Here is a 27,071-nt window from a genome sequence, read left to right on the forward strand (position 1 = left end):
TAAGCCAATTTAAGTGTCTCAAATTTAAGTGTCAGAACTAGCATGTCTCTATTTATGTAGAAAAAAGAAACACAAGGAAAACAATGTGCTATTTGGAGACCATTTCTCACATCATGGTGAGCAATGCCTGTTGTCAAGACACAAGGCAGTAATGTGAGAAGCATCGTTCAGGCAGGAAGAGTTGAGAAGCAACTCCAGAGGTCTGAATATTTGATCAAAATGGGCTGTGCTTCTCAAGGCATGTTTTTACATCTCTTTGGAATCAGAGTACACATATGTAAGAAGCAGCTTCCATGAGGGTTGCTTTGTCTTGTGGGGGGTGTCTCAGTTGTCTCAGTTCAACAACATTTTTCTGCATCCGTTTTTCATTCCACTGAGATCATTATCTGGGGCCTTCTGAGTGCTCTCGATGCATGAAGTTCAGTAAATTGAGATGGAGCCATTTTAGCAGTGGCACCTTGCCCTTGGACTTTGGACTTTCCAGGGAAACCTGCCTGATGCCCTCATTACTAGCATTTGGGTGGCAGGCAAAGGCTGCTCTGTTTCCCCAGGCTTTTAATAACTGCCAGTCTTAATGGTTTTAACTTGGAGCAGCTTTTGATCTCTTACCTGAACAGACTGTCATTGTTTCGTTCCACTGTATTAATCTATTTATCTTGTTTTACGACGTTCCATTTTTTGTTGTACCTTTACCGTATCTTAACACTTCATTAGCTGCCTTGATTACATTGATGTTGCAGGGTGTAGAAATATGCAAATAAATAACTAAACCTTCAGGTCCTTATCCTAGTAAGCATTTGCCTGCTTTTGGAACTGTGGTCTACCCTTCCAAGGTTTGCAATTGTCCTCAGCTTCCACGAGTAACTCAAAATGTCGAATTATCATATGACTGGCTTATTTACTGAAGTAAATCATTCATAATAATTTTGGGCTCTAGCCTTGTGCCAGATTTGTCACTGGTTATTGGAAAACCAGTAGGGTCGTTGATAGCCACTACCTGAAATTATTGTGGGCTTTGTTTATGGGCTATGCCACTGAGAATGTGAACACTTTAGCAGAGCTTATTCCACCCCAATAGTTTATTACAGGTCCAGTGAGCTATGACATTCACCAAAGTCAGCTTATTATGGTTCACAGAACACGTTAGCCTCATGAGTGTGGTCGCTGAAACAGAGACCAACTTAACATCTAGCAAAATTAAAAAGAAATTCCAGGGTGGCAAGATTTTAAGTCTGTGATCATATAATAATTTCTGCAAGCTTTCTCCTTGCCCCCATTCCGTGTGTGTGTGTGTGTGTGTGTGCTCTAAATCACCTTTTATTCCAAAAGGGTCTAATAAAGCTCTGCTCTTATTTTAGGGAGGGTGTGTGTGTGTGTGTGTGTTAGAATGGCACTAAATGCAATTTACTTTGCTAAATGAAAAAGGGTTGCAGCGTTTGTAACTTTTTAGTTTAAAGGAAAGGCAAGTAAGAAGCGACAGATAGAAGCTTGTAAAATTACAGTATTTTTCGCTCTATAGGACGCACCGGACCATAGGAGGGGGAGAACAGGAAAAAAAATATTTCTTGTTCTCCCCCTCAAAAACAAGGTGCGTTCAAGAGCAGGTCAGGCAACAGCGCAAAGGCTGCGCGCAGCCTTGCCGCTGCCCCCCAAGCTTGTGGGGCAGCTGCACTCCAAAGGCTTGAGGCTTCAGGGACATCCTTTGTAGCCTCCGCAGGGCAGCGGGGTGGAGGCACCCCACCGCCCTGTGTGGAGGCTTTGAGCACCCATCCTGAAGCTAGAACAGCGAGACAGAGGGCTGCGCAGCACCCCGTCTCGCTGTTTTGGCTTCGGAGACAGCCTTTCAAGCCTTTCAAGGACATATGAAAGAAAGCCACTTCTTCACGCCACGCAGTTAAACTGTGGAACTTGCTCCCATAGCAGGCAGGGATGGCCACTAATCTAGACGGCTTTAACAGAAGATTAGACCAATTCGTGGAGGAGAGAGCTGTCGATGTCTTCTAGCCGTGATGGCTACACACTACCTCCACAGTTGGAAGCATCAATGCTTCCGAATAGCAGTTGCTGGAAACCACAGGACAGGAGAGTGCTGTCAGAGCCGTCTTTCCCATTGGTCTTAGTGGTTTGTTGCGCCAGGGCGTCGGCCTCTCGGGGCGCCCTAGCAAGTGGGGGAGCTGTGCGGCTTTGCCGACAGCCTCCCCTTTCCCTGCACACCTGCCAGCTGCGCCCCACCAACTACCGTATTTTCTGCTCTATAAGACTCACTTTTTCCCTCCTTAAAAGTAAGGGGAAATGTGCGTGCGTCTTATGGAGCGAATGCAGGCTGCACAGCTATCACAGAAGCCAGAACAGCAAGAGGAATCGCTGCTTTCACTGCGCAGCGATCCCTCTTGCTGTTCTGGCTTCTGAGATTCAGAATATATTTTTTCTTGTTTTCCTCCTCCAGAAACTAGGTGCGTCTTGTGGTCTGGTGCGTCTTATAGAGCGAAAAATATGGTATATGGCTGGGGGGCGTACAGCTTCCTTCCCAAGCCTCCACAGCAGGAGAGCAGTCCCCACAGAGGCTTAGGATGGAAGCAGCTTCCCTCTCAAGCCTCTGCATCTGCTCAAGATGGTCCTGCTCCTGGTCGTTGTCCTCTTCCTGCTTCCTGACAAAAAGGCGGTGTGCAGCCTTCCTGGGCTGCCTTCTCGGGCGCCCCAACACCGGAGAGCATGTCCGCCAGCACATTTTCCTGCTTTATCGCCTCCACCACGCTGGGGATCGGGGGTGATGGGGGAGGCAGAGGACATTTTTCACCGCCCCCTCCCTTGTTTTGGAGTTGCCGGGGAGGGGGCGAGCAGGAGGGATCTTTGCACCATGGTGACGGATATGCTTAAGATGGCCCTGAGTGCTTATGTGCTCATGCTCTGCTCCCTGGTTACCCACAGGCATCTGGTTGGCCATTGTGAAGGTTCTTCTTATGCTCCTATGTTATCACACTGGTTTGACATTCCAACTTGTGAGCAGACTCCCTCATCCTGACCTAGGTGGAGATATGCCAGTGTATGAGCCAGGACCCACTTGGCTGAACCGAGTCTGGCAGATCTTAAGGCAGCATAAGCCCTGAAAGAGGGGAGTGGTAGGGGCAGGATCCTAACCTTGTTCATGCTTGGTGATGTGACCTGGCAACCCATAAAACACAGCTGTGCAGGAAAAATGGAAAGGATATCCAAAAAACAACAGCGGTGCTTTTTCTTCTGCTACTGCTTGCCTTAACTAGTGGAGAGGTATTGCTTTGTTTTTGTTTTATTATGTATTATTTTTCTGTTGTGAACCACCCTGGGATCTTCGGATGAAGAGCATTATGCAAATTTAATAAATAAATAATAGTAACAATGGTTTCCTGGCTTGGACCACCTCAGTAGCTCAACACCCTTTACACCACCTTAATATAAAACAGTATGTTCTACGTTGATTTCCCATGCTTAGAGGATTGATCCATTAGTGATTTAAATCGTGATTTAAGCCATTGATTTAAACTACCTGTATTTAAATTAATCCACCCTGGGCTGCAGCAGGCTACTGAACTATAGTCTAGGTAAGACCCAGGGGTGCTTGATAATTGTGTAAGAAGGTCATTAGAGTCAGGTCCCGGATCAATTCCTGTTTGAAAGGCTGCAGCCAGTGAACGTCTCTGTCAATATTGTTCCTTTATCTGTACAAAATATTGTAGACCTTGGAATGAGAAATCGTTGAGTTAAACACTTTTGCTTTGGTTTTCAAAGCTGCAGGGTTCTGATCTTTACCATCGAGTAGTTTTGAAAACTTTCTGCCTCGAATGCCGCAGCTGGAAAATTTATTTCTGGGCGTTGCTCTTAGACACACAAGTCAACCCGTTTATTTTCTGAAACGTCTGCGGTGTCAGTAGAAATGGCTTGAATGTCTGAGCAACATTGAATATTTGTTAAGATCCAGCTTGGTAAACTTGTTACATGTCAAGGCATTTTTCAAGAGGAGAGATTGGTTGCAACCTTGAGCGACAATGGATATGCAGAATGGATTCTGGTGAGAGAGGCTTTCAGCAGCTGTAAGTTAGAACCCTGGCCTTTAACTGCAGAACAGAGTGGGCCACAAAGCATTACATTCCAGCCTGCAAAGAGGGGCCAGGGGCACTTTTTCATCAGTCCAATCTGAATGTTGGGATGGCACAACCAGTCGACAGCTGCTCCTCTGTTAGAATATGATCCTGTACCTGGAGGCACAGGGACGTGGGTGGCGCTGTGGGTTAAACCACAGAACCTAGGACTTGCTGATCAGAAGGTCGCGGTTTGAATCCCCGTGATGGGGTGAGCTCCCATTTCTCGGTCCCTGCTCCTGCCAACCTAGCAGTTCGAAAGCGCGTCAAAGTGCAAGCAGATAAATAGGTACCGCTCCGGCAGGAAGGTAAATGGCGTTTCCGTATGCTGCTCTGGTTCGCCAGAAGCGGCTTAGTCATGCTGGCCACATGACTCGGAAGCTGTACGCCGGCTCCCTCGGCTAATAAAGCAAGATGAGCACCGCAACCCCAGAGTCGGTCACGACTGGACCTAATGGTCAGGGGTCCCTTTACCTTTACCTTACCTGGAGGCACAACAGTAAGAAAGGTCTGCATGACCCACCCACTCAGATGCACCCCACCAGCTGTAAATGATGGCCTGGCAGGTACTTAACATGCCGACCCATTCATGATAACTCCATGCAGACACGCCAAAACAGGAAGGTGATTCAGCTGCTGGTGGTCACCCTGCTTAATTTATGATTTGTTTTGGTTGGTGACAAGTTGTGCAGGTCTGCATGAGGAGGAGGAAGTGAGAGTCTGTGTGATTATGGAAGTCAGAGTCCTGGGCTAGGGCAGGGCAAACCTGGGTTCAAATCCCAACTCAGCTCGCTGGGTTACATTGAGCCAATCAGCCTAACCTACCTCACAGTGTTGTTCTGAGGATAAAAGAAGAAGAGGAGTTTGGATTTGATATCCCACTTTATCACTAACCGAAGGAGTCTCAAAGCGGCTAACATTCTCTTTTCCCTTCCTCCCCCACAACAAACACTCTGTGAGGTGAGTGGGGCTGAGAGACTACAGAGAAGTGTGACTAGCCCAAGGTCACCCAGTAGCTGCATGTGGAGGAGCGGAGACACGAACTCGGTTCCCCAGATTACAAATCTACTGCTCTTAACCACTACACCACACTGGCTCTCCAGTGAGGGAGACCTCCTTTGGATTTGCTAGCTGCTCTGATAACACTTCGGGTGCAAGGCAAAATAAACATGGCTAACCCTAACCGTAAATGTTGTACATGCTGTTTTCTGTGTTCACCTTCATAAAAATGCTTCTCACCACAGATGTCAATGAATGTGCCATTGCCAATGGAGGATGTCAGGGCCAATGTTGCAATATGATTGGCAGCTACTACTGCAAATGTCCAGCTGGCCAGAAACTGAGAGAAGACCGGACATCTTGTGAAGGTAACAATCCATTCACTGTGTCTTGTTTAATCAGCAGTTTACTGAAGTGGAAAAATAGTGTTAGTTGTCTGGAAATCAAATGAAAGATATTCGTGCAAACTGTTGTTTTGAGAATGCTTATGTCTTGATTATGAAGCTGCAGTTGTAAAGAATATCTATTCAAAAAGAAAAATCTGAGTATAATTTGAATGGGTTCTTCCATGTTCCATTTTGACTCTGGAAGCCTGCTGGCAGGGATTTGTCTTATACACATTGAACAGTGCCTAGTCAATTGTAGACACTTCTCAAATAAAATATAATGACAATGATTATCGCATTCTGGAGTTTCTGTTATCAGTGCCTCTACAGTAGCTTGACTGAGAAGATCAAATCAATAGCATGAGGCGAGATATAACAGCACAGATTGCGTAAAGATTTCTCCAAGCAAAAATTAGGTTTGTTGATCGGAACACACAGACCAGGGATGGGGAACTTGTTGCCCTCCAGATGTTGCTGGACTACAACTCCCATCATCCATACCCAGCATGGCTGATGGTAAGAGATAATGGCAGTTGTAGTCCAACATCACTGGGCGGGCCACAGTTTCCTCTTCTCTACAGAGAACAGATCATCATCACCATAATCATAAATCTGACATTTTAGAAATAACATATAAACTGCATACTGCAGGTGAGGTGATACCATTGTATCAGGAGGTCTTCAGTGTTGTTGAATACCTTCCCGTGAAATACTTAGCCAGGAACCATCTCTGTTACCTTTCTTGTGCCAATTTAAATCACAGTGGACTATAACCCTCAGCCACTCCTTTTTTAAAGTGGGCAAATCTCCTCTCCCAAATTTAAGAAATCCTGAAAGTCTCTAAAACTGCCTCTACTTTCTCAGGACTTCCTTGGCCCTGTGAAAGTTTTTCAATCCAGTTTTATCTACAACCCAGCTTCATTTCTCTTTCTTCTCCTTGATGATGATGATAAGATTTTCAGACGAGGCTGTTATGGGGAGGGTTGACCTGATTAGGTTTTGTGTGTGTTTTCAGAAGCTAGCAAATCTTTCTCAATCAAATAGCCTGCTATATCTGAAATGAACTGGTTCTCGTTTGCAATCTTTATTTTGCCTGCAGCTACTCTTTTATTCAGACACTGAATTTGGGCTGAATTAGAGTCTGCAATTGACATAGTAGAAGGTAAGGATCCTGAGGCATTACTGTTCTTAGCAGATGCTCTCTGAGTTAGCCTTTGGCAACTCATATCTTTTCCAAATGTAGATATTCCTTTTAATGTCAACCATATAAAGGACCTTTGGTCTAACATGCCTGTGAATCACCCTGGCAATCTTTTATATCAATATAGTTTAGAGGTGTGAAATGTCTTGTTTCAGGGCATATATACATAGAGTGTTCACAATTTTAAGATCTCCAGATATGGTTGAGGCTGCTGTATTAGTGATCAAATTTTATAACGATACTACATCGAGTTCTGAGAGCGATCACCCTTGTGACTTGCATCTCACTTTCATGTGAGGTTCTGTTGGCAAAGAAATCTCTGCTACCCACCCATATTTCTGGCTTCAAGAAAGAAAAGAGTGGATCTGACCCTAGTATTTGCCAGTTGCTGGACAAAGCATGAGTGACCTAATCCAATATGGGAAGGAGATACGGTCATTCTGTAAGTTTCTCTGATTTTGAATTTTGAAACTTGAGCAATAATTTGGCCCATAAAGGCTGTGCTCTTGTGGCATGGATGGTGAACCTGGGACCCTCCAGATGTTTTCCTTATTTATTTGTCCATGCATCCATCCAATTTATATCCTACCCTGTCATGGATGCTTTAGCTGAGATTCCTTCATTGCAACTCTAAGATTCTATAATTCCTCCCAATGGAGCCCATGGTGGCACATCCACCACCACCATCACCATTCTAAAAACAGTTCAAAACATTATAGAAGCTGGGATAGTTCAATTGGTAGAGCACGAGACTCTTAAACACAGGATTGTGGGTTCAAACCCCATGTTGGGCAAAAGATTCCTGCGCTGCAGAGAGTTGGGCTAGATGACCCTCGTGGTCCCTTCCAACTCTATCATTCTATAATCTAGGAACAAGGTGTGTTGTACTCCCAGCTCCCATCAGCCTCTGCCAGCATGGCCAGTGGACAGGGATGATGGGAGCTAGAGACCAACAACATCTGGAGGTCCACAGATTCCACATCCCTCTCCTAAAAATGACTGGCCTGATTTTTATTCAAGCATAGTTAGGATGAGTAAGCTTATACACTGTTCCACAATATGCCATTTGCAACTCTGGCAGCATATGCTTGGTCAGGGAAGAATAAAGTATCCTTTAATTCCACCGGTGTGGTATCAGGCCGTTCATGGGGGCCTTAAGAGATGGTGTATGTGTCTCGGTTTGCTTTGATCTGCATTGTCTCCTGCATAAGTTTACTGGATGGGTGATTTTTAAACTGTTTGCTTGCTTGCCTGGCCTCCATTGTCAAGAGGCTTCTTTCCCCTTAATGAAGTTGTTCGTCGTAGAAATGGTAGCCAACATGGTGCCCTCCCAGTGTTGGACTGCATCTCTCATCTTCCTTGTCCCTTGGCTCATGCTGTCTAGGACTGATGTGAGCTGGGGTCCAGCAACTTCTGGAGGGTACCATGTGACCTGTCCCTGATGCATAGCTTCTGGTCTCCTGGATAAGAGCACTCCTGTTTGCGAAACACATTTTTAAAAATGGTTATCACGGATGTTTTCCATGCAGCTATTTCTCTTTAGTTGCACAAAACATCAAGCTTCGTCTTGAGTTAGGATTTCACTCAAAAATCCTCTTTTGCCTCCCAGTATTTTAACACGTTGGGTGTACTCCACTATAAATATTTGTTGCAATTAAATGTACCCCACACTTCTCCATCCCACTCAGAAAAGCTGATGAGTTAACTTCCCCAGAAAGCTACCAGCTGCTCTTGCAAGCCTTCTTTTTAATTGAAGTTTTCCATTCAGTTCTCGTGTGGTTTTCTTTTGATTGGCTTAGATAATTCACACATCCAGAAATAGGGAAAGTCAGCTAGAAGTCTTGTTAACTTTATATGCTGTTAGTGCGGTCGATGTTTGCTTGATGCTGTTACAATGCATGAGTGCCACTGTGATCCCTATCCATCATTATACTAATAAACACTTAAGGCTTTCTAGCTCACTAAACTGAGTCAATCCATAAGTCTTCCAGAAACCCATTATTTCTCTGAATGCAAAGATTTATCTGTCATGGCACTACTTATTGTTACACCAAGGATATGTCGAGAAGAGAGATCAGTGACAGTTAGTATCAGCCTAGGATGGCAGTTCGCTGCTTTTGAGGGTTCAAGCAGAGGAGCAGGATTTGGATCATCTAGAGATGAGGGTCAGATTCCTGCAAAAATGTACAATCCCATCATATTGAGCACTAGCAAAGCATGAGCTAATGGTGCCAGAGGATTGTGGGAACCATTGGTTAACAAAGGGGACCTTCAACAGTATGTTCCAATATTTGCCCATTCCCCAGACAAGACAGGACATAACTCAGTAGAACATTTACTTTGCATGCAGGAGGTCCCACTTTCAGTCTCTCGCATCTCCAGGTAGGGCTTGGAGAGTTCACTGCCTAAGATCCTGGAGAGCTGCAGCCAGTCAGTATATAAACAGTGCTACACATGGACCACTTATAAAAGCCATCTCCAACTCCTCGAAAGATCCCATCAATGGTGTCTCTGAAAATTTTTACACATCACTTGGGAAGACAGGCGAACTAATGCCAGTGTACTGGAAGAAGCAAAGATCACCAGTGTTGAAGCAATGATTCTTCAACATCGACTACGTTGAACTGGTCATGTTGTGCGGATGCCTGATTATTGTCTTCCAAAGCAACTACTCTATTCTGAACTTAAAAATGGAAAGTGTAATGCTGGTGGTCAACAAAACAGGTTCAAAGGCAAATCTAAAAAAAAAAAAAGTAATATAAACACCGACAATTGGGAAACACTGGCCTGTGAGCGTTCCAATTTGAGAACAGCCTTTACCAAAGGTGTTATGGACTTTGAAGATGCTCGAACTCAGGACGCAAGGGAGAAACATGCTAAGAGGAAGGCACACTTGGCAAACCCTCACCATGATTCAAATCCTGCCTGGAAACCTATGTTCCCACTGTGGAAGGATTTGTGGATCCAAGATTGGCCTCCACAGCCACTTACAGATTCACTGTTAAAATCGTGTTCATGGAAGACAATCTTACTCAGTTATGAGTGATCACCAAAGAAGAAATAGTGCTAAGCCAGCCTTCCCTGGAGTACAGAAACTATCTTTTTTATCTAGGGGTGAGGAAACGGAGGCCAGGGGAGCACATGCAGCTTTCTAGATCTCTTTCTCTCTCTCTGGCTCTCAGGCCTCTCTGTAGGCCACACTCCTCACAGGCCTTGCTCTGTGCCTTCCTTGAGTGATACTGCCTGTCTGGGATGTATCCTTGACCTGAAGCAATGCCTCTTGCTTGCTTGAGTGGAGAATTAGGAGGCGGGGTGTCTAGAAAAACCTTATGCTGCAAATGCACCATGTGGTACAAAAGTGAGAGTAACATATGTTGCTCTACCCAGTTTTCCCTCTGGCCTCACCTACCACTGGCATGAGGTCCTCCGAAAGTTGTTCACAAAGAAATGTGGCCCTTGAGCTGATTCCCAACCCCTGTTCTAATCAGGGACATTACTATTTTTTATTTCCATTCCTCAGCCCTGTAACTTTATTTATAAGGGTTTTTCACACAGCTGCTCTCTGTCTAAATACTGGTGCTATCCTATCATCCTTAAAGCTGCTATATACTATCAATGTATAGGATTGTAAGTGCTTTTTGACAGCTTCCCCGTGGTCCTTAGGTTTTTTAAACATCAGCCCTTACTCTTACATTTGTTGAGGTTTTGACACTTCCATCAACTTGGGGAAGCCTGCTATGACAGTTTGAGAACCTTTTCTGTAATCTAGTTTAATTATAGCAGACAAGTTTTAGATTATCTCACTGCACTGGAATGGGCAGTCCTCACAGCTGGAAGTAAATTCCAGATGTGAAGTAAATTCCTGTTTAGTGAAGTAGCGCGCAGCTAAATAAAAATGCCGGAGGGGAGTGGATTGATTAGCTTTTCAAAGTGTAATTCTGCATCTGCTGTGTTATGACAGTTTTATCTCCCATATCTCACTTCTTAGTCACACAGAATGTAAAAACATATATATGACAAACTTTGTAAAATTGGATTCAGGTTTTCTACCAAACAAAGGCTTTTGTTAATTAAAGTGAGCATAAAGCTTCACTTTTTGGCTCAGATCTATTATCATAGGCTTTACTGGGCAGTTATTTAGTACTAATTGCTTAGATTTGGAGACTTCTCTTATTATAATAGGTCACTTTCAAAATGATATAGGTGTACAGTTAAGGCAGGAACATGGTCCTCTCTAGATGTTGTTGCACTACAACTCCCATCAGCCATACCCAGCATGTTCAATACCTCTGTACAGGCAAAGGGAGGGAAATGATTATCTGTGCAACCCTTGGCTAGATTTCATTCATTGCAATGGGTGAATGAGAAGGCCCCTAAAGCAGCTGGGTTCAAAGAAGGGTACACAAATCAATGAAGGATAGATCTGTCCATGTCTATTAGCAAACTGATCAAGGTGCAAGAGAAACATAATGTCTAGGTTCTCCATCAGCCACTGTGACAAACAGAAGTTGGGAACAATGGCATGGGGTGGATCACCCTGCAAATTCTTTGTGACTTCTTGTGTCTGCTAACAATAAAGATCTGTTCCATTTCAGAGATATGAGAATAAGATTTCACCAGAAATCATAAACAGCATAGCATTTCTGCTCCTGCCTTATTTAATGTTGTGGTAAATCCAGCTCACCATGAGTTTGAATGGAAGCATTAGTAGTTTATCGGGAAGGATTTTTTGCTCATTTCAGGGGAAGCAAGTCTTATTTAGGGACGCGGGTGGCTAGCCTCAGCGCCTAGGGCTTGCTGATCGAAAGGTCGGCGGTTCGAATCCCCGCGGCGGGGTGCGCTCCTGTTGCTCGGTCCCAGCGCCTGCCAACCTAGCAGTTCGAAAGCACCCTCGGGCGCAAGTAGATAAATAGGGACCGCTTTCTAGCGGGAAGGTAAACGGCGTTTCCGTGTGCAGCTCTGGCTCACCAGAGCAGCGATGTCACACTGGCCACGTGACCCGGAAGTGTCTCCGGACAGCGCTGGCCCCTGGCCTCTTGAGTGAGATGGGCGCACAACCCCAGAGTCTGGCAAGACTGGCCCGTACGGGCAGGGGTACCTTTACCTTTACCTTTTAAGTCTTATTTATCACCCACATAGCTTTTTTATTTTTTAGTGAATAGAGTAGTGTGTTTTGCAGTTCTTGGGTGGGTTTCCACTAATGTCCCACTAGCAGAAGACCATGCAAGAACTTCCACTAGCACAACAGGGCTTTCCCCGCTTCTTCTCCCTCTGCCTGCTCCACCTCCAAAATTGAGTCAGGGGGTTGTGAGAAACCCCAGAACAGTTCAGGGAGGAGGAGATGGGCGGCAAAGCTTGCACTGTTGGAACAACTGCCCTAGTGCTAGGTTGAATTCCTCGCCTTGTCATTGGCTAAGGTTCACTTGGAGCAGGGGTCAGCAACCTTTTTTCAGCAGGGGGGCAGTCCACTGTCCCTCAGACCATATGGTGGGCCGGACTATATTTTGGGAAAAAATATGAACAAATTCCTATGCCCCACAAATAACCCAGAGATGCATTTTAAATAAAAGCACACATTCTACTCATGTAAAAACACCAGGCAGGCCCCTCTAATAACCCACAGATGCATCTTAAATAAAAGCACACATTCTACTCATTTAAAAACATGCTGGCAATTGGGCCGGATCTGGCCCCCGGGCCTTAGGTTGCCTACCCCTGACTTGGAGCTTCGTCTCAGGTTTCCATTTTCTAGGCTAAACTTTATGTCTGCTTGAGAACACCACTCTTGTCCCCTGTGAAATGAAAGCTTTTATCACATGGGGTTACAAAGAGTCGGACACGACTAAATGACTAAACAACAACAAATCACACTTGTGTACCGCGAGGCTCATCAGAATATGAGAAGAGCGCTACAGGATCAGGCCCAAAGCCCATCATAATCAAGCATCTTGTTATCACAGTAGCAAATCAGATGCCAGCGGGAAACCCAGACACTTACTCTCATTTCTTTCTCGATCCACATGATGGGTTTTCTCTACCGTGTCATGACTTCTTACAGTACCCTTGAGAGAGCTCTGCACCAGATAGAAGAGAACGACATTTTTGTGTGTTGTGAAGCAGCACAGGTTCTGCAAGCTTGTTGTTTCCTCTCTCCCCCCCCCTTTTCCCCAAAAATCTGTCACAGGTGACAGTCTTCTTCTTTCACCGTTCCTTTTTAATCATCTAGTTTTACATGCATGCATCTCCATTATAAAATGACTGCAAGTGGCACCTTATGGCAAAAAATGTACAAATTATATTTATAGCCCAGTCCTATTTACAGCTTCTTCAAAACGGAAGCAAGCCTCAAATTGGTGTGTGTAGGGTTGTACCCGTAGGACAAATTTCTTCACGTAGCTAATTTACACCACGGGGGAGGACCCTATCATTTTCTTTGCGGGGTGAAATTAATAAAATTTAAAGAGTTCAAGGTACCAGTTTATCCCACATTCTGGTTTCTTGAGTGAGCAACGCAGGCTGAAAATAGATATGTCTCTTCACATTGATAAGCTTCAGAAATTAGTTAAAGAGTTCGTGACCCCTGTGTTAACTCCCTTCAGTGGACTGTCATTTCTAATTTATATCATCAAGTTTTCTTCCATCAAATCTCCTGAAGTCAGAGACGAGTGACAACCTGTGATCACTTGTTGATGAAAGCAGTCTTTTGTTTTACTGATTAGTGTAATACTTGTATCCTTGTAATTGGATCTGCAGACATTCTTAAGATTTTTTTTTTAAATCATCAAAGCATTTGGCAAGTATCCAGTTTCTAAAACATGTAACATTTGAGACTATTTCATTCTCCGTAAAACTAAGCACTAACTCTCAACGAGTATTGAAAAATGTAATGGCCATGTGTCAAATAATCACATATTATTATTTTTGCCTTTAAACTGATACTTGCCACACCTTTCCAAATTTCCAAGATTTTCAGTGGAAGATGATGAGCTGAGCTGCAACTACTGACAATTTTTCATGAATATTTTGGCTATGCTGAAAAATACTTTTTTCAATTCTTGCGGTGAAAATGTTCAGTTATTCATTTAAAGGTTGCTCATTCTCACTAGCCCACGGTGAACTCATCACACAGCTAAATCTGATTTGCTATGTAGAACAGTAACATGATTCCATTCCCTGTGTTCAATGATGGGATAGAATCCGCTTGCATTGCTGAACCAGAAATGAGAAGATGATACAACCAGGGGAAATAATAGTGCCAAACAAGATTGGAATTACGTTAACATTTTATACAGTCTGTTTTGTTCTTTGGGGGGGGGGGGAGAGAATTCCACCGAATCTGCTTGTTTCTACTTGCAAATCAAAACTGGAAAATATGACACAACTCTACTTAAATGATGCTCTGTGTTGACCATATGTGCTAAGTACTATGATTAGCATTTTAGTCATACATTATTTACTTCTTGAAATTAGCATATTATAGATTTTCCAATGAAGGGCATGAGAGCCAATGTGGTTTCACTTACTGTGTTGGGATTTGACCCTGGAATTGTAAGTTCAAAAGATCAGCCATGCATCAAATCACTGATATAGCCACTCATCTTCATGATCACTTGGCTTCAGTTTCCTGTCTGCAAAACTGGAACATACATAAACCCATTTTAAAAACCATGTCTTAATTACATTGAAGTCTTACTGGATTGTGTCTGCAGAGTTCTGGAAGTCTTCAAGTGTCAAATAATTTCCTGCGAGCTTTATTTGATGACTGATCATCTAGGGCAGGCTTCCTCAACCTCGGCCCTCCAGATGTTTTTGGCCTACAACTCCCATGATCCCTAGCTAGCAGGACCAGTGGTCAGGGATGATGGGAATTGTAGTCTCAAAACATCTGGAGGGCCAAGGCTGAGGAAGCTTGATCTAGGGCAGGCATGGCCAAACTTGGCCATCCATATGTTTTGGGACTACAATGCCCATCTTCCCTGACCACTGGTCCATATGTTTTGGGACTACAATGCCCATCTTCCCTGACCACTGGTCCTGTTAGCTAGGGTGATGGGAGTTGTAGTCCCAACACATCTGGAGGGCCAAGTTTGGCCATGCCTGATCTAGAGAATGGGCACCTGATCCATGAATGTCATGAATTTCAAAGTACGCATGAGGACTTAAGAATTGCCCAGCTCAATCTTGCCAGTGTCCCATCTAGTCCAGCATCTTGTTCCCACAGTAGCCAACCAGATGCCCATGGGAAACTGGCACGCAGGACCCGAACACAACAGCACCCTCCCAACCTGCGGTTTCCAGCAACTAGCATCCAGAATTATACTGTCTCCAGCAGTGGAGGTAGAATTGGAGCCTTGTTGCAACTTTTACTTCCTCTGGATAGTAAAGTTTGACCCTCTTCTCAGAGCTGTGCATTTAAAGCTTAATATGTGCAGCAATTTGGATTGAAGGTAGCTCTGGGAACAAGTAGCTACAAATTGCCTATTAATCAATAGAGATTGAAAATCAGAAAAGGAGCTTTAACAGTAAGGGGGTCAAATCCTGGAATAGTTTTCAGCAAAGAGATGTGGAATCAAAGTATGCCAGGGCTGCTTTGCATGTTATAAGAACGACAGTAAAACAGACATGTGAGTGACCCCCTGAAGCTGCTCTTTCCTGCTTATTCTCATATACAGTGGTACCTCGGGTTACATACGCTTCAGGTTACAGAATCCGCTAACCCAGAAATAGTGCTTCAGGTTAAGAACTTTGCTTCAGGATGAGAACAGAAATCGTGCTCTGGCGGCGCGGCAGCAGTAGGAGGCCCCATTAGCTAAAGTGGTGCTTCAGGTTAAGAACAGTTTCAGGTTAAGAACGGAGCTCCGGAACGAATTAAGTACTTAACCAGAGGTACCACTGTATAATGCAGTCCTGACATTCTTTGTCCCACAACTCTTCAGCTGAGACTGTTTGAAGGTTTCACCATCTTAGTGTTCAAGCCACTTATTTGGTTATCAACTTCAATTAACTCGACTAAGTTCAAGGAAGAGTCAGATTGCATTTATGGAGCATGTCTTGACTTCTGTCGTAATGCCCCGACTGCGGTGCCCATGGCAATTTGGAAGAGATTGCTCTCCTATATTATCCTAAGCTTTGCTCTAGCGAGAGAGAGGTGCATGCATGAGGAACTTTTCATCCACATTGCAATGCAAATGATAATGAGCATTTCTAACACTTGTCTTGGGTTCTGTACTTCCTGATACAGCTATAACTGTGTTGGAAGTGCTGGATTGTTATATCCATTAAGGAAGACTTAGCACTTACGATGGGATCCTGGGGTGTGTCGGCAGAGTTGTATTCAAAGTAATTTCATACCAAAGGTTTCACTTTCATTCGGGGCCAGGCATACTGCTATGGTTGCAGTAGGGAAGAGAGTACCTGCATCTAGGTCATATGAGTTATTAACATTGTGGGATTTTTGTATAAACAGTGAATTTGTATAAGTAGCCACAACTCAATTCACGACCGTCTGAATTTATCCAAAGTACACTGTTTCTTGAAATTTAGAATGGCAATGGCAAACTGTTAAATTGAGAAGGTACCTTTTCAGCCTGTGAATAGATGTAAATAAATGCCATTAATGACTCACAATTAAAAGGGTTGAAACACATATTGATTAGCCCTGAATAATTAAAAGACTAAGGCTAAGATGAATGGTGCATTGTGAGGCAAGCTTATCTTCTGTCAGTGCATGGATTTCAAAGAAAGCCTCCATTCTGTTATTTTATTTTGTAAAAAAAAAAAACTTCTACCTCGCCTTTCAACCGTGTTCTCAAGGTGGCTTTTACGTATGCGATGGTAAAACAGTTGAACATTAAAACCTACAATTTAAAAGCAGGAAGGTCGTTCAACCAGTTTTTGTCAGTTTCTCTCTCATGTGGAGCTATGTTGTCCACTTAATTTACTCTGTTAACATGCTGGAGAAACCTTTCCTGCCCTTTGTCAGCTCTGCTAAATCATAGTACTCATGAAACTGAACTGAATAACAGTCATTTGATGTAGCAATGTGAGATTGTAGTTCTGCATCGATTGCCCTCAAATCATGGCAAACTAAGGTAAATGCACCACGAGTCGAATTCCTCACAGTGCAGTCTTTCGTTCAGGAATGTCATAATTAGTCTTGAATTTTATGTTATAATTGTTCACTTGTCATTGGAGGAGCCTATTGATAAACAGTTAAGCTAATCTCCCGAGCCTCAAGGAGATTAGACTGGCCTCAACCAGAGCCAAGGTCTTTTTGGCCGTGGTCCCGGCCTGGTGGAACGCTGTCACAAGAAACCCAGGGCCCTGTGGGTTTTGACAAGAACCACAAAAATCATACATTCACTGTTTCCTTCAGAATTTTTTTCTTCTTTTGACCCTCTGGAGATAGGCCCCCCCTCCACTGAATCAGCATATGAAATCTTGGTGCAGGGGTCAGCAAATTTTTCAGCAGGGGGCCAGTTCACTGTCCCTCAGACTTTGTTGGGGGCCTGACTATATTTTAAAGGGGAAAAATAAACAAATTTTTATGCCCCACAAGTAACCCAGAGGTGCATTTTAAATAAAAGGACACATTCCACTCACGTAAAAACACATTGATTCCCCGACCGTCTGCGGGCCGGATTTAGAAGGCGATTGGGCTGGATCCGGCCCCCAGGCCTTAGTTTGCCTACCCATGCCTTCGTGGTTTACCATCACAGTTTTTGCAACTGTGTCCAGCTGGGATTGTTTGTCCTTCAGACTGAGCAGAGTGTTTATATATTTTTTCTTAATTAAATGAACAGCACTTCCTGTACTGGAAAGCTCTGATAGATTTCCATAACAATTATACCAGCCATTTTGTACACGTACGAATTGTTTTCGAATGCAAGTTATGGAGAATGTCAACAGTTCCACTTTCCTAAGTGGCAATAATTTGTTTGTTTGGGGGAAAAAAAGAAAGGAGAGTTGTTACCATTGACAAATGGATGTAATCAGCTGGGCTATTATCTCTGCAATTATAGGAATACACTTTGCAGTTGTCAAGAATAAATGGATATTCATTTTGAAAGAGGGGAAATGTGCTGGGAAGGCTTTGCATGGCTGCTATTCTCCACTCCTTGACTTTGAATTAATACCATTGTATTCCTACTCCAGCCACTCATACTTTGAGAATCTCAACCATTTGGGATGTTGTTTCTAAAAAGACAGCCCAGCAGCTAATGGGCAATTCTGAATGTATAAATTAGAGTTTATTTTTCTCTGCCAACATATTAATAAAAATCAGCATATTCTAAACTACAGATGAATCATCTGTACAGGCATGCAAGTTCTTGGTAGAGGCATCACAAGACAATATTAAATTCTGCATTGTGGTTATCACACAGTGTAGGATATGAATGAGAATGTGATTCAAACAACACCAACACTTAAAAAAACCTGTTCTCAGTGTCCAACCAGATGCCCATTGAAAGCCCCAAAGCTGGGCAAGTAAACAGGGCAACAAACAAACAAACAAAAACTGGTTTAACCATTTAGCAGACCTCTTCTCCAGATCCCTGTTTTTATAAGCAGAAGCCCATGTTTGGGGAACTCCAAGAGATCATATAATTCAGCCCCCAACCCATAACAATGAAGGTTGTAGTTTAAAATCAGGGCAAGCTACATACCATGCCATATAGCAGGTTTGTGGGTTATTGTAGTTTCAGTTGTCTTACTTTTGTGGCCTTTACATTCTAAATTTGCATCCACACATGTGCAAATTTGTGCCTATTGTTTCATGCCCATTTTTGTTAAGTACTTAGCAATGTCTCTGCACCTAGCCAAGAGAGTCTCCAACGATAATCTGAGCGTGTGCAGAGAAGTTCACATTGGCGAGATGGTCCTCAATCTTGGGAGCACCATTGAGTAGGATACGAGTGTGGACTACTTCTGTTGACGTTGAGCATTGAGAATAAAGGTTGCTATTACCTGCCGAACCTACCGTATTTACAGGGAGCTCTGTTGGGTTCTTTTACTTCGCCATAAGAACTGGCTTTCATGTCATGCAACCTGCATGCCAGAACAAGTGTCTCATCCTTCACAGCCATGAACCAGAATCTCCCTGATCCCTGAATGTGTGTCAAAGAAAGTGGTCCATTGCCACACATGCATGCAATGCACACATTATGTTTTTCTTCGACGTAGATAGTAATCTGCAAAGCAGATCTGTGAAATAGGGCACGTTAGCTTGCATTACGAAGGTATTTGCATGAGCCTCCCTCTGTTGTGTGGCCTGCCTACTGTGCCATTGCATGGTGGGAAGGAAAGCTGCTGAACTGAGGAAAGCCCCTCACTGAGCTTGGCAAAAACACATCTGTCTAGCTGTTGTGGAAATGCAGAGGTTTTCAAAAGATCAGACATTTTCCTCTGCTTCCCTCCTCCGCACCCCCAGCATAGTTCCCCCCCAAAAAACTGTCACGTCTTGCTGAGAGCAAGATATTGAAGTCCCAGTTCACAAATAACTGCGGCACTTTCTTGAGTTTGTGTGTTTGTTTACTTCAAAAATCAGAGTATCGGCCAAAATCAAACTACTTACTGCAACACTTCAAAGGAGAGCTTGCTGCATTTGATGACTGTGCTGGAAAACTGAAGAGCAGTGACTTAATTTGAGGCTGAAGGGAAGGGATTCATCAATAATTTGGAATTAAGAGGAGTGAGCACAACATGGCAGGGAAGCTGAAGTGGTACCTGTAGTGTGGGGCTGGATGAAATTCAGGTTGCGGGTTCTTTACCTCTTTTTTAGGTTCAGCATCAAATGGCTGGACCATACTTTACACAGCAAGCATGTTTCCCATGGCTAGACCATTGTTTCAAGGAGCAAGCAGTGTAAAGCAAAGACTTGCATTTGTAAAAACTTGCAATTTGAACTGCCCTGAGATCTTTTGATATATAAATCTAATTAAAATAATAAAATGAAAGAACAGCATGGAGATGTAAGCTATCCAGGGCCCGCTGCCTGGTGGGTGCTCTTCATATATCCCCACATGTTTGTAAGACAGCACCCAAATAGATAAATGCACAAGATTTCCACACACACACCCTTTTAAAAATGAAAGAAAAGGTGCAGGCGTGCTCATTCAGGATTGGGACTGGGGCACGGGTTAATCCATTCCTCTGCATCAGGTCCTGATGAAAATCTCAGCTCCCTAAAGCTGTTATTCACCCAAGGGGCAGGGTGGGGGGCAGGCAAGCTGCTATTTAGCTCAACAATAGTGTCTCCAAGAGAGTGAATAGCATCAACTATTAAATATATTTAGGAATTTTTATGCCGCTTAATATGTGTAGTCTCTAAGCAGTTCACGTGAGATGTCAAAACCAAACAAAATTGATCACAAAATAAAACAAACCTATACATAGAATAATACAAACTGATTGGTGCCGTTTAATCTCCTCTACCTGTGTATAGTTAAAGCTATGGTTTTCCCAGTAGTGATGTATGGAAGTGAGAGCTAGACCATAAAGAAGGCTGATCGCCGAAGAATTGATGCTTTTGAATTCTGGTGCTGGAGGAGACTCTTGAGAGTCCCATGGACTGCAAGAAGATCAAACCTATCCATTCTGAAGGAAATCAGCCCTGAGTGCTCACTGGAAGGACAGATCCTGAAGTTGAGGCTCCAATACTTTGGCCACCTCATGAGAAGAGAAGACTCCCTGGAAAAGACCCTGATGTTGGGAAAGATGGAGGGCACAAGGAGAAGGGGACGACAGAGGACGAGATGGTTGGAAAGTGTTCTCAAAGCTACGAACATGAGTTTGACCAAACTGCGGGAGGCAGTGGAAGAGAGGAGTGCCTGGCGTGCTCTGGTCCATGGGGTCATGAAGAGTCGGACATGACTAAACAGCAACAACCTGTGTACCATGGTCTCATAGGAGAAACATGGAATGAAACCACATATTTCTCATAGCAATCTCTTTGGGCCCAAAGACATCATGCAATGGCAATAGACCTAGGAAAATATTTAGAGAGCCTGCTGCTTGCCATGCTGTGAATTCTGGGAAGGGTGTGTCCATTTTGGTTCTCTTAATTTCTCATTTTTCCAATCTTAAATTTAGTTCTCCACATTTCTGCTGCAATTTGATCTTCCTTTCTTTTTAACCAGTTTCTTTGGGAGGACTCCCCTTCCTTGGGGGTTTTTAAACAGGGACTGGATGACCATCTGTCATGGATACTTTAGCTGAGATTCCTCATTGCAGCAAGCTGAACTAGATGACCCTTGGGGTCCCTTCCAACGCTAAGGTTCTATGAAAATTCTTAAGCATTCCGGTGTGAATTTATCATAATACATTTTGCCACGAATGGAATACATTTTTATGTGTTTCCATGTAAGGTGTTGATTTTTATGCACACTTTCTCCTAGTATACACACTTTAGTAAACATTGGTTGGTTGGATTGCAAAATCTGGATAAGTAGTGAATTTCAAAGGATGACTTTGTTTCAATTATCCTATTGTTTCATAAAGTGTGAATTTGATAGATTTGGCTTTCAGTGTGAATTGAATGGAATTTCTCCCCGACTCTTAGTTTTTGGGTCAGGGGGATAATTGGCCCTCCTAAGTAAAAACAAAAAACTGAACACCCTAAAGCCAAATAGCTCTTATCGCATCAGTGCTACCAATTTCTTGAGAAGTAGTTTACATCTGCTGCCAAATCAAGTGCAGGTGATTGCACTGTGGCTTTTGTTCACTTGGATTTTTATTTACAGCTCTGATGTGCTGGAAAAGATCACTTTTCCAGTTAATGACGTGCCATTTTTGTTTCTTTATTATCTAGCATGCGGAAGAGAGGTGGTGTTTGTGAACAGCCGTGTGAGAACATCACCATCCTCCACACATCATGAATCATCCTACCTTTCTTTAAAAAAATTAAACTCTCAGTTTGCCCAATGATAAGATGTTGCCTGATTTGGGGATACTTTCGTTGTTGTTGCCAAAGTACTCTGCAACTCTTTAACTAGGTATGCTGGGATTTGTATCACAGTCAGACTTGCTGATCATACAGATGCTTCGCTTTTTACCATTTATTTGACAGCACTTGGTTTTGACTCATGAAACTGTAGGCCAGTGATTTTTCAAATTTCTCAAGCTCAGAGCCATTTGTCTCCTGAGGAAACCTTCTATGTCAACCATGGCCTAAATGTTGCAGATTATTCTGGGCTGTCTTCTGTGGCCTGCTCTGATTTTCTACAGGTCACTGACTAGACCTAGCTAGTGCCCTGCAGAAACTGACTGTAGCCTAGAATGTGCCCAGTGCTCTTTTGCATTTGAGCATCACTGGGAAGAGTTTAGAGCAAAGAGCAAGCTTTCTTCTGGATAACTTGTCTATCAATGCCAGTCTTTCATCATGAATTCCCAGAGTCATAAGAACACCGGTTTGGAAACTCACTCTTTAAGGTATTATTATACACTTCCCATTCGCCTGAGCAGGGAGAAATTTCAGGACCAGTGCTTACTCAGGTTTGGGGAGTGAGTCTGGAAGGAAAGATTACTGGAAGTGCACTGCATCTTTGTAACAGTTGATTTTATTTACCAATATTCAGCATTGGTGGAAGCAAACAGCTTAACACACTTACTAAACAAGTCAGCTGCCCACCAGATCTCATCTCCAGAGGAGAAGCAGTTTCTTTGTGTTTTCCATCTTACAGTCTCACAACCTGCTTTTTTTCTTTTGCTCTTCTGTACACACACACACACACACCCTGAGCTTTTCCCACCCTCCAGCTGGAAGGAAGAAATGTGCGTATTCCCATAAACCTGATGGATTTCATCATCCTACAACAATTTTGCATCAGAAAACCAGCCTGATCAGTTAGACAGTTATCTCCCTAAAACAGAGGTAGCCAATTGGGTATACTCCAAATATTGTTGGACCACAACTCCTTTTGGCCCCAGCCTGCATGGCCACTGGTCTGTTGGAGGAAAGCAAATACATTTCCTTCTCCTGATCTTCTGTTTAATGCATGTGTTAGTTTAAACCACAAGAGGGCACTGTTTGTGTAGCAATTTAGCCGGCAATTGTTTGTAAGCCTCTATGCTTAAGTTAAATCCACCCCTTAAAAACGTAAGGCATTTTTGGTTACTCTTCTATCCAGAAAATATGCCTGCTATTTCTCTCATTCTATAGTTGTGAATAGTTCCTGCATGAATAAAGCCTTTGAACTCCATAAACTGAAATGATTACCATATTTCAATCTAATTCATCCAAGCTGCAATGTCTGCTAACATAGTTTAGCAACATTTGGAGTGAACCACATCATTGTAATAAATGGATGCCCATAACAATATTATGCATTTCAAAAATAGAGGTTATGCAATATATTAGCTACTTATCAGTTCTGTTTCTGTTGCTCAGTGTCAATACTTTAGACTACTTTCCTTGCATCCAGGTTTATTCTCTCATCCTTGTTTAGACTGAGTGATTAGTTTAAATTAGAACCTGCAGTGTTTCCAAATCTAACATATGGTTTATAAGCAGGATCCAGAGAAGGCAGTCTCTGTTGGTTTGTTAAGGCAAGCCACTATCAAATTTCTAATAAAGTGAATTTAAACTACTGGGTGCCATCTGCAAAGAAAAATGCACATATCCACCATTCATTTTCATTTTCTAACCCTGTTTTAAAATTATTATTATGGTTTCAGTTATTAGGATTGTCAACTCATGAGTGAACTAACAATGATGGCAGTATTCATTTGATATATTAGGGTGCTGCTCTGGATTAAGACACATATTAAGAATTTCTAAAGTTGGTTGCTCATTGGGGGTTATCTAACACAGTTTCACAGTGGGAATCTCCCACCACACATCACCAATAAGGAAATAGCAGGAAAATGGGCTGCTCCCTATAACATACAATTTTGGAGAATTATGGCATAAAATTATAGAATTTCTTCTTTTCCTATGCTTACTTTTACTTTTATTTTTCAAAAATAAAAAAACAGCAAATATAAACATATAAAACATGAATGCATATGTTAGGGTTCCAAGGGGTTGCTCGAGAGCAAGCAGGCAAATGCCTCCCTGCTCGGCTGTGAAGCCTTGCTTTTGATGCCAAAATAAACTTTATCTGTCCAGAACGCCACTCTCCTGTGGCTGGCTCATTCACTGGCAGAATCCGTGAGTTGGCGGTCCCCAGCAAAGTAGTTTCTTGACGCCCAGTCTGCGCCTCCCCTCTTGGCGCGAAGGCTTACTGTGCAAGGAGGGCGTGGGTAACGGAGGACCTCTCTCCTCCCCGCTTTGCCCAGGCAAGGTGTCCTGGCACTGCCTCGCCTCCTCCGAGCCCTCAAGCTCCTCTCCACTGGAGGCGTGGTTACTCTCCTCCGCTGAACGATCTTTGGGGACTCTATGTAATCCATCCGGCTTTTCCCCTCTCCCCACTGAGCTGATGGCAGTTCCCTGACAGCATATAGCAAAAAGAAAAAGTAGCATTACAATATTCAACATATAGACACTTATTTAAGTCAGTTTATGAACACCCTATTTTCTCCTTTGATATATATTCTTGCTCATATATATCTACTATTATTACTATTACTCTTCTTCTTCTGTGTTGTTGTTCTTTTTAATTGCATTATTGATTCCTACACTTTATGGGAAATAAAACCCAAAACTTTAAAGGCATTTGGTTACATTTTTGTTGTGTATAATTCAGATTTGGAGATTCCAAGCTTTTTAGTCCTTCAGGAGCAGGAAGTTTGAGCTGTCAGATCATCCAAAAGCTTTGCCAGGACAGTTTTCATTCATTTCAGTGCAGCTGGTGCCAAACCATTATAGTAAATTTATGGATGAAACATTGGGGAATGTAAACCTGCTATACCAGCAGTTGTGAACTCCAGATGTTGTTTGAATCCAGCTTCCATCAGATCCAGCCAACATAGCCAGTGGTGCTGGGAGCTACAGCCCATCAACTTCTGGACGGACCCAGGTTCTCTTTCTCTGTGCACAACAGAACACAAAATCCCTTCTGAATTTCCTAATTTTGTATATGGTGGAAAGATGTGGGGGAAGTGGCATGATAGAATAATACTAAAATTTAGATGTAGGGACTTCACCCACCTTTGTGTAATGTATGAGGAGTATGGGAATATGTTCTGTTTATTATTTACATCTCAAAACAACATCTGCTAATGCAGAAATGCTTCCAGATGGCTCGCTTGCACAAAAAAGCGAAACTTCTCATGTATAGCGCCATGCAACAGCACGTTTGAGTACGACGCTGACATGGAAGCGATGCAGAAAGGCCAATCTTCCGGTTTTAAAAATAACAGAAGCAGTTTCCAGCATCGGCTTCAGATGGGCAAGTTTTGCATGCAAGGTATTAGCAATTAACTTTGTCGAAACCTTTAATTGAGGCCAGAAAAAGCCAAGGCTCTCCTTTCTTCAAAGTCTTCTTTCAAGCTGTTCCCCTACATTTTTCCCCCCTTTCATTTTTACAAGGTTGGTTTTAAGTGCGTATCAGCGTTAAAAGAGAGTGAGAGATAATGAAAGAGAAATAAAAAGCAGAGATTGTTTTGAAAGCAAATAGGATAAGCAGATGTTTTCATTTAAAAGTTGATATAATGCTACCCTCTCCAGTAACCCCTGTCCTTTCTGGAAAATTGTGTGTGTGGAGGGGGGCAGTCAGAGCAACCCATCCCCTTTCCCAAAAGGCTAAGGGATCACAGGAGGGATACATGATGTCTGGGAAGGGTTTGATTAGAATTTGGCAAGTGATTCCTAGCACTGCATCTGAGAGCTGATCAGGTAAAAGTTGGGATGTAGTTTGCTATAGGCTTCCTTTGTGACAATGCCAACAGACACATACAGGCAACTCCCCATTTTTGCATGCTCTATTTGTGTGCGACTGCACACATGTGCAGTGCTGGGAACCCAGAAGTGGATCCCAGAAATGGGGAGGACCCTGAAGAGTCCTCCTGGATTGCGAGGAGACCCTCCCCAGAGCTCAAAGAGAACTTCCTCTTTGGGTTCTGGGGAGGGTCTCCTTGTGAGCAGGAAGCACAGCAGGGCTTTGCTGTGGCCTCCCACCTTCTTGACTCATCAGCTGTGCGGGCTGTGCTGTCCCTTTGGCTTGTGTGGCTCTGTTGACCGGCCCAGCCAACATATGGCACAAGCCAGAGGGGCAGCGGGCTTGGTGAACTGCTCATCAAGCCTCTGGCTCTCGAGGAGACCCTCCCCAGAGCCTGGAGGGGCAGTGGGGCTTCCTCAGCTGGTGCTCCATTTCTGTCCATGCAGTGACGCAACGCTGTGCGCTTCATGCTTATCCTCTTCTATTGACCTGTGGTACCAACGACACATCACTTGGGAGGTGGGGGTCATGGCTCTGTGCTAGAGCACATGCTTTGCACATATGAATTCCCAGAATCAATCTCCAGGGAGTGCTGGATGAAACTGAGACTGCGTCTGAAAACCTGGAGAGTCATTGTCAGTTAGCATAGATGATACTGAGCTAGATAAACTAGTGGTTTGTTGCAATGTGAGGCAACTTTCTGTGTTGCTATGTAATGGAAGTGAGACTTTCCAGTCTCCTAGAACCATGTCAGAGGAGGAGAAGGGCTTATATAAGCCCAAGGCCTGTTCACATAAAGCCAAGCCATAGTTCAGCACCACATCTGCATGAAGCCAACTGTTCTCTGGAAACCTGAGGTTCCTTGGAAGCTTATCAAGAGTCCTTCAGTGAGAAGGTCCATAATAGAACAAGCTTACCTGACTGACAGCTTGCTTGTCCTTCCTTGGCACCAGACTCCACAAGATACAGAAGACCCTTGATAGTGCCACTGGCTGCTCTTTCTTTCTTTCTTTCTTTCTTTCTTTCTTTCTTTCTTTCCACAGTTTCTGACAGGTTGCTCAGATTACTTTTTTTTTAAAAAAAACAATTTTTATTAAGATTTTCCAAATTAAAACAAATTAAATCCAATTTATACACTTCTTCCAATAACCAGGACTTCCCCCTCCCCCCCTTGTGTTCCAAATCTTCTAAATAAACAATTAAATTCAACAAGTTCTTATCCCCAAATTACACTCATCGTCAATAACCCAATTTTTTCAAATTCCCATCCCCTAAGATCTGTCTTCCCTTCCACGAGTTCCCCCCTTTCAGATATAGTGCAAATGAAAAAAAAATACAAAAAGAAAGAAAGAATAATTTTACAGCCTTTGGATTCCAAATTTCCCTCCCCTCTTTCCCTGTTGCGTTCCTTATATCCCTCCAATTCTAATATCTTCCTGGTGTTCCCACATTTCACTAAACCCATATCTCTCTGATTCTTTACCAGTCATTTTTAATCACAAGTGTCCAATCTTAGAAGGAGTCTATCTCAAAAAGGGGCTCATTTCTTCTA

The 27,071-nt window shown here is 43.2% G+C and overlaps 1 protein-coding gene across 8 annotated transcripts in view; it reads left to right on the forward strand.

Annotated features, from left to right (window-relative positions):
• LOC310844723 (uncharacterized protein) overlaps window positions 1-27,071 on the forward strand; it is a 226,560-nt gene that overhangs the window by 101,815 nt on the left and 97,674 nt on the right. For 7 of the 8 annotated variants that reach the window (XR_014564272.1, XM_083739122.1, XM_083739127.1 and 4 more), the window contains exon 5: window positions 5,360-5,482. The exons of the other annotated variant lie outside the window; for it this stretch is intronic. Coding sequence is in view for 6 of the 7 variants with exons in the window: in XM_083739122.1 (XP_083595248.1) it covers window positions 5,360-5,482 (123 nt within the window). In the remaining variant the exon portion in view is untranslated. The remainder of the gene's footprint in view (window positions 1-5,359; window positions 5,483-27,071) is intronic. 8 annotated transcript variants of the gene reach the window in all.

Source organism: Podarcis gaigeae (genome assembly GCF_964106915.1).
Source record: "Podarcis gaigeae genome assembly, chromosome: 5".
NCBI lineage: Eukaryota > Metazoa > Chordata > Lepidosauria > Squamata > Lacertidae > Podarcis > Podarcis gaigeae.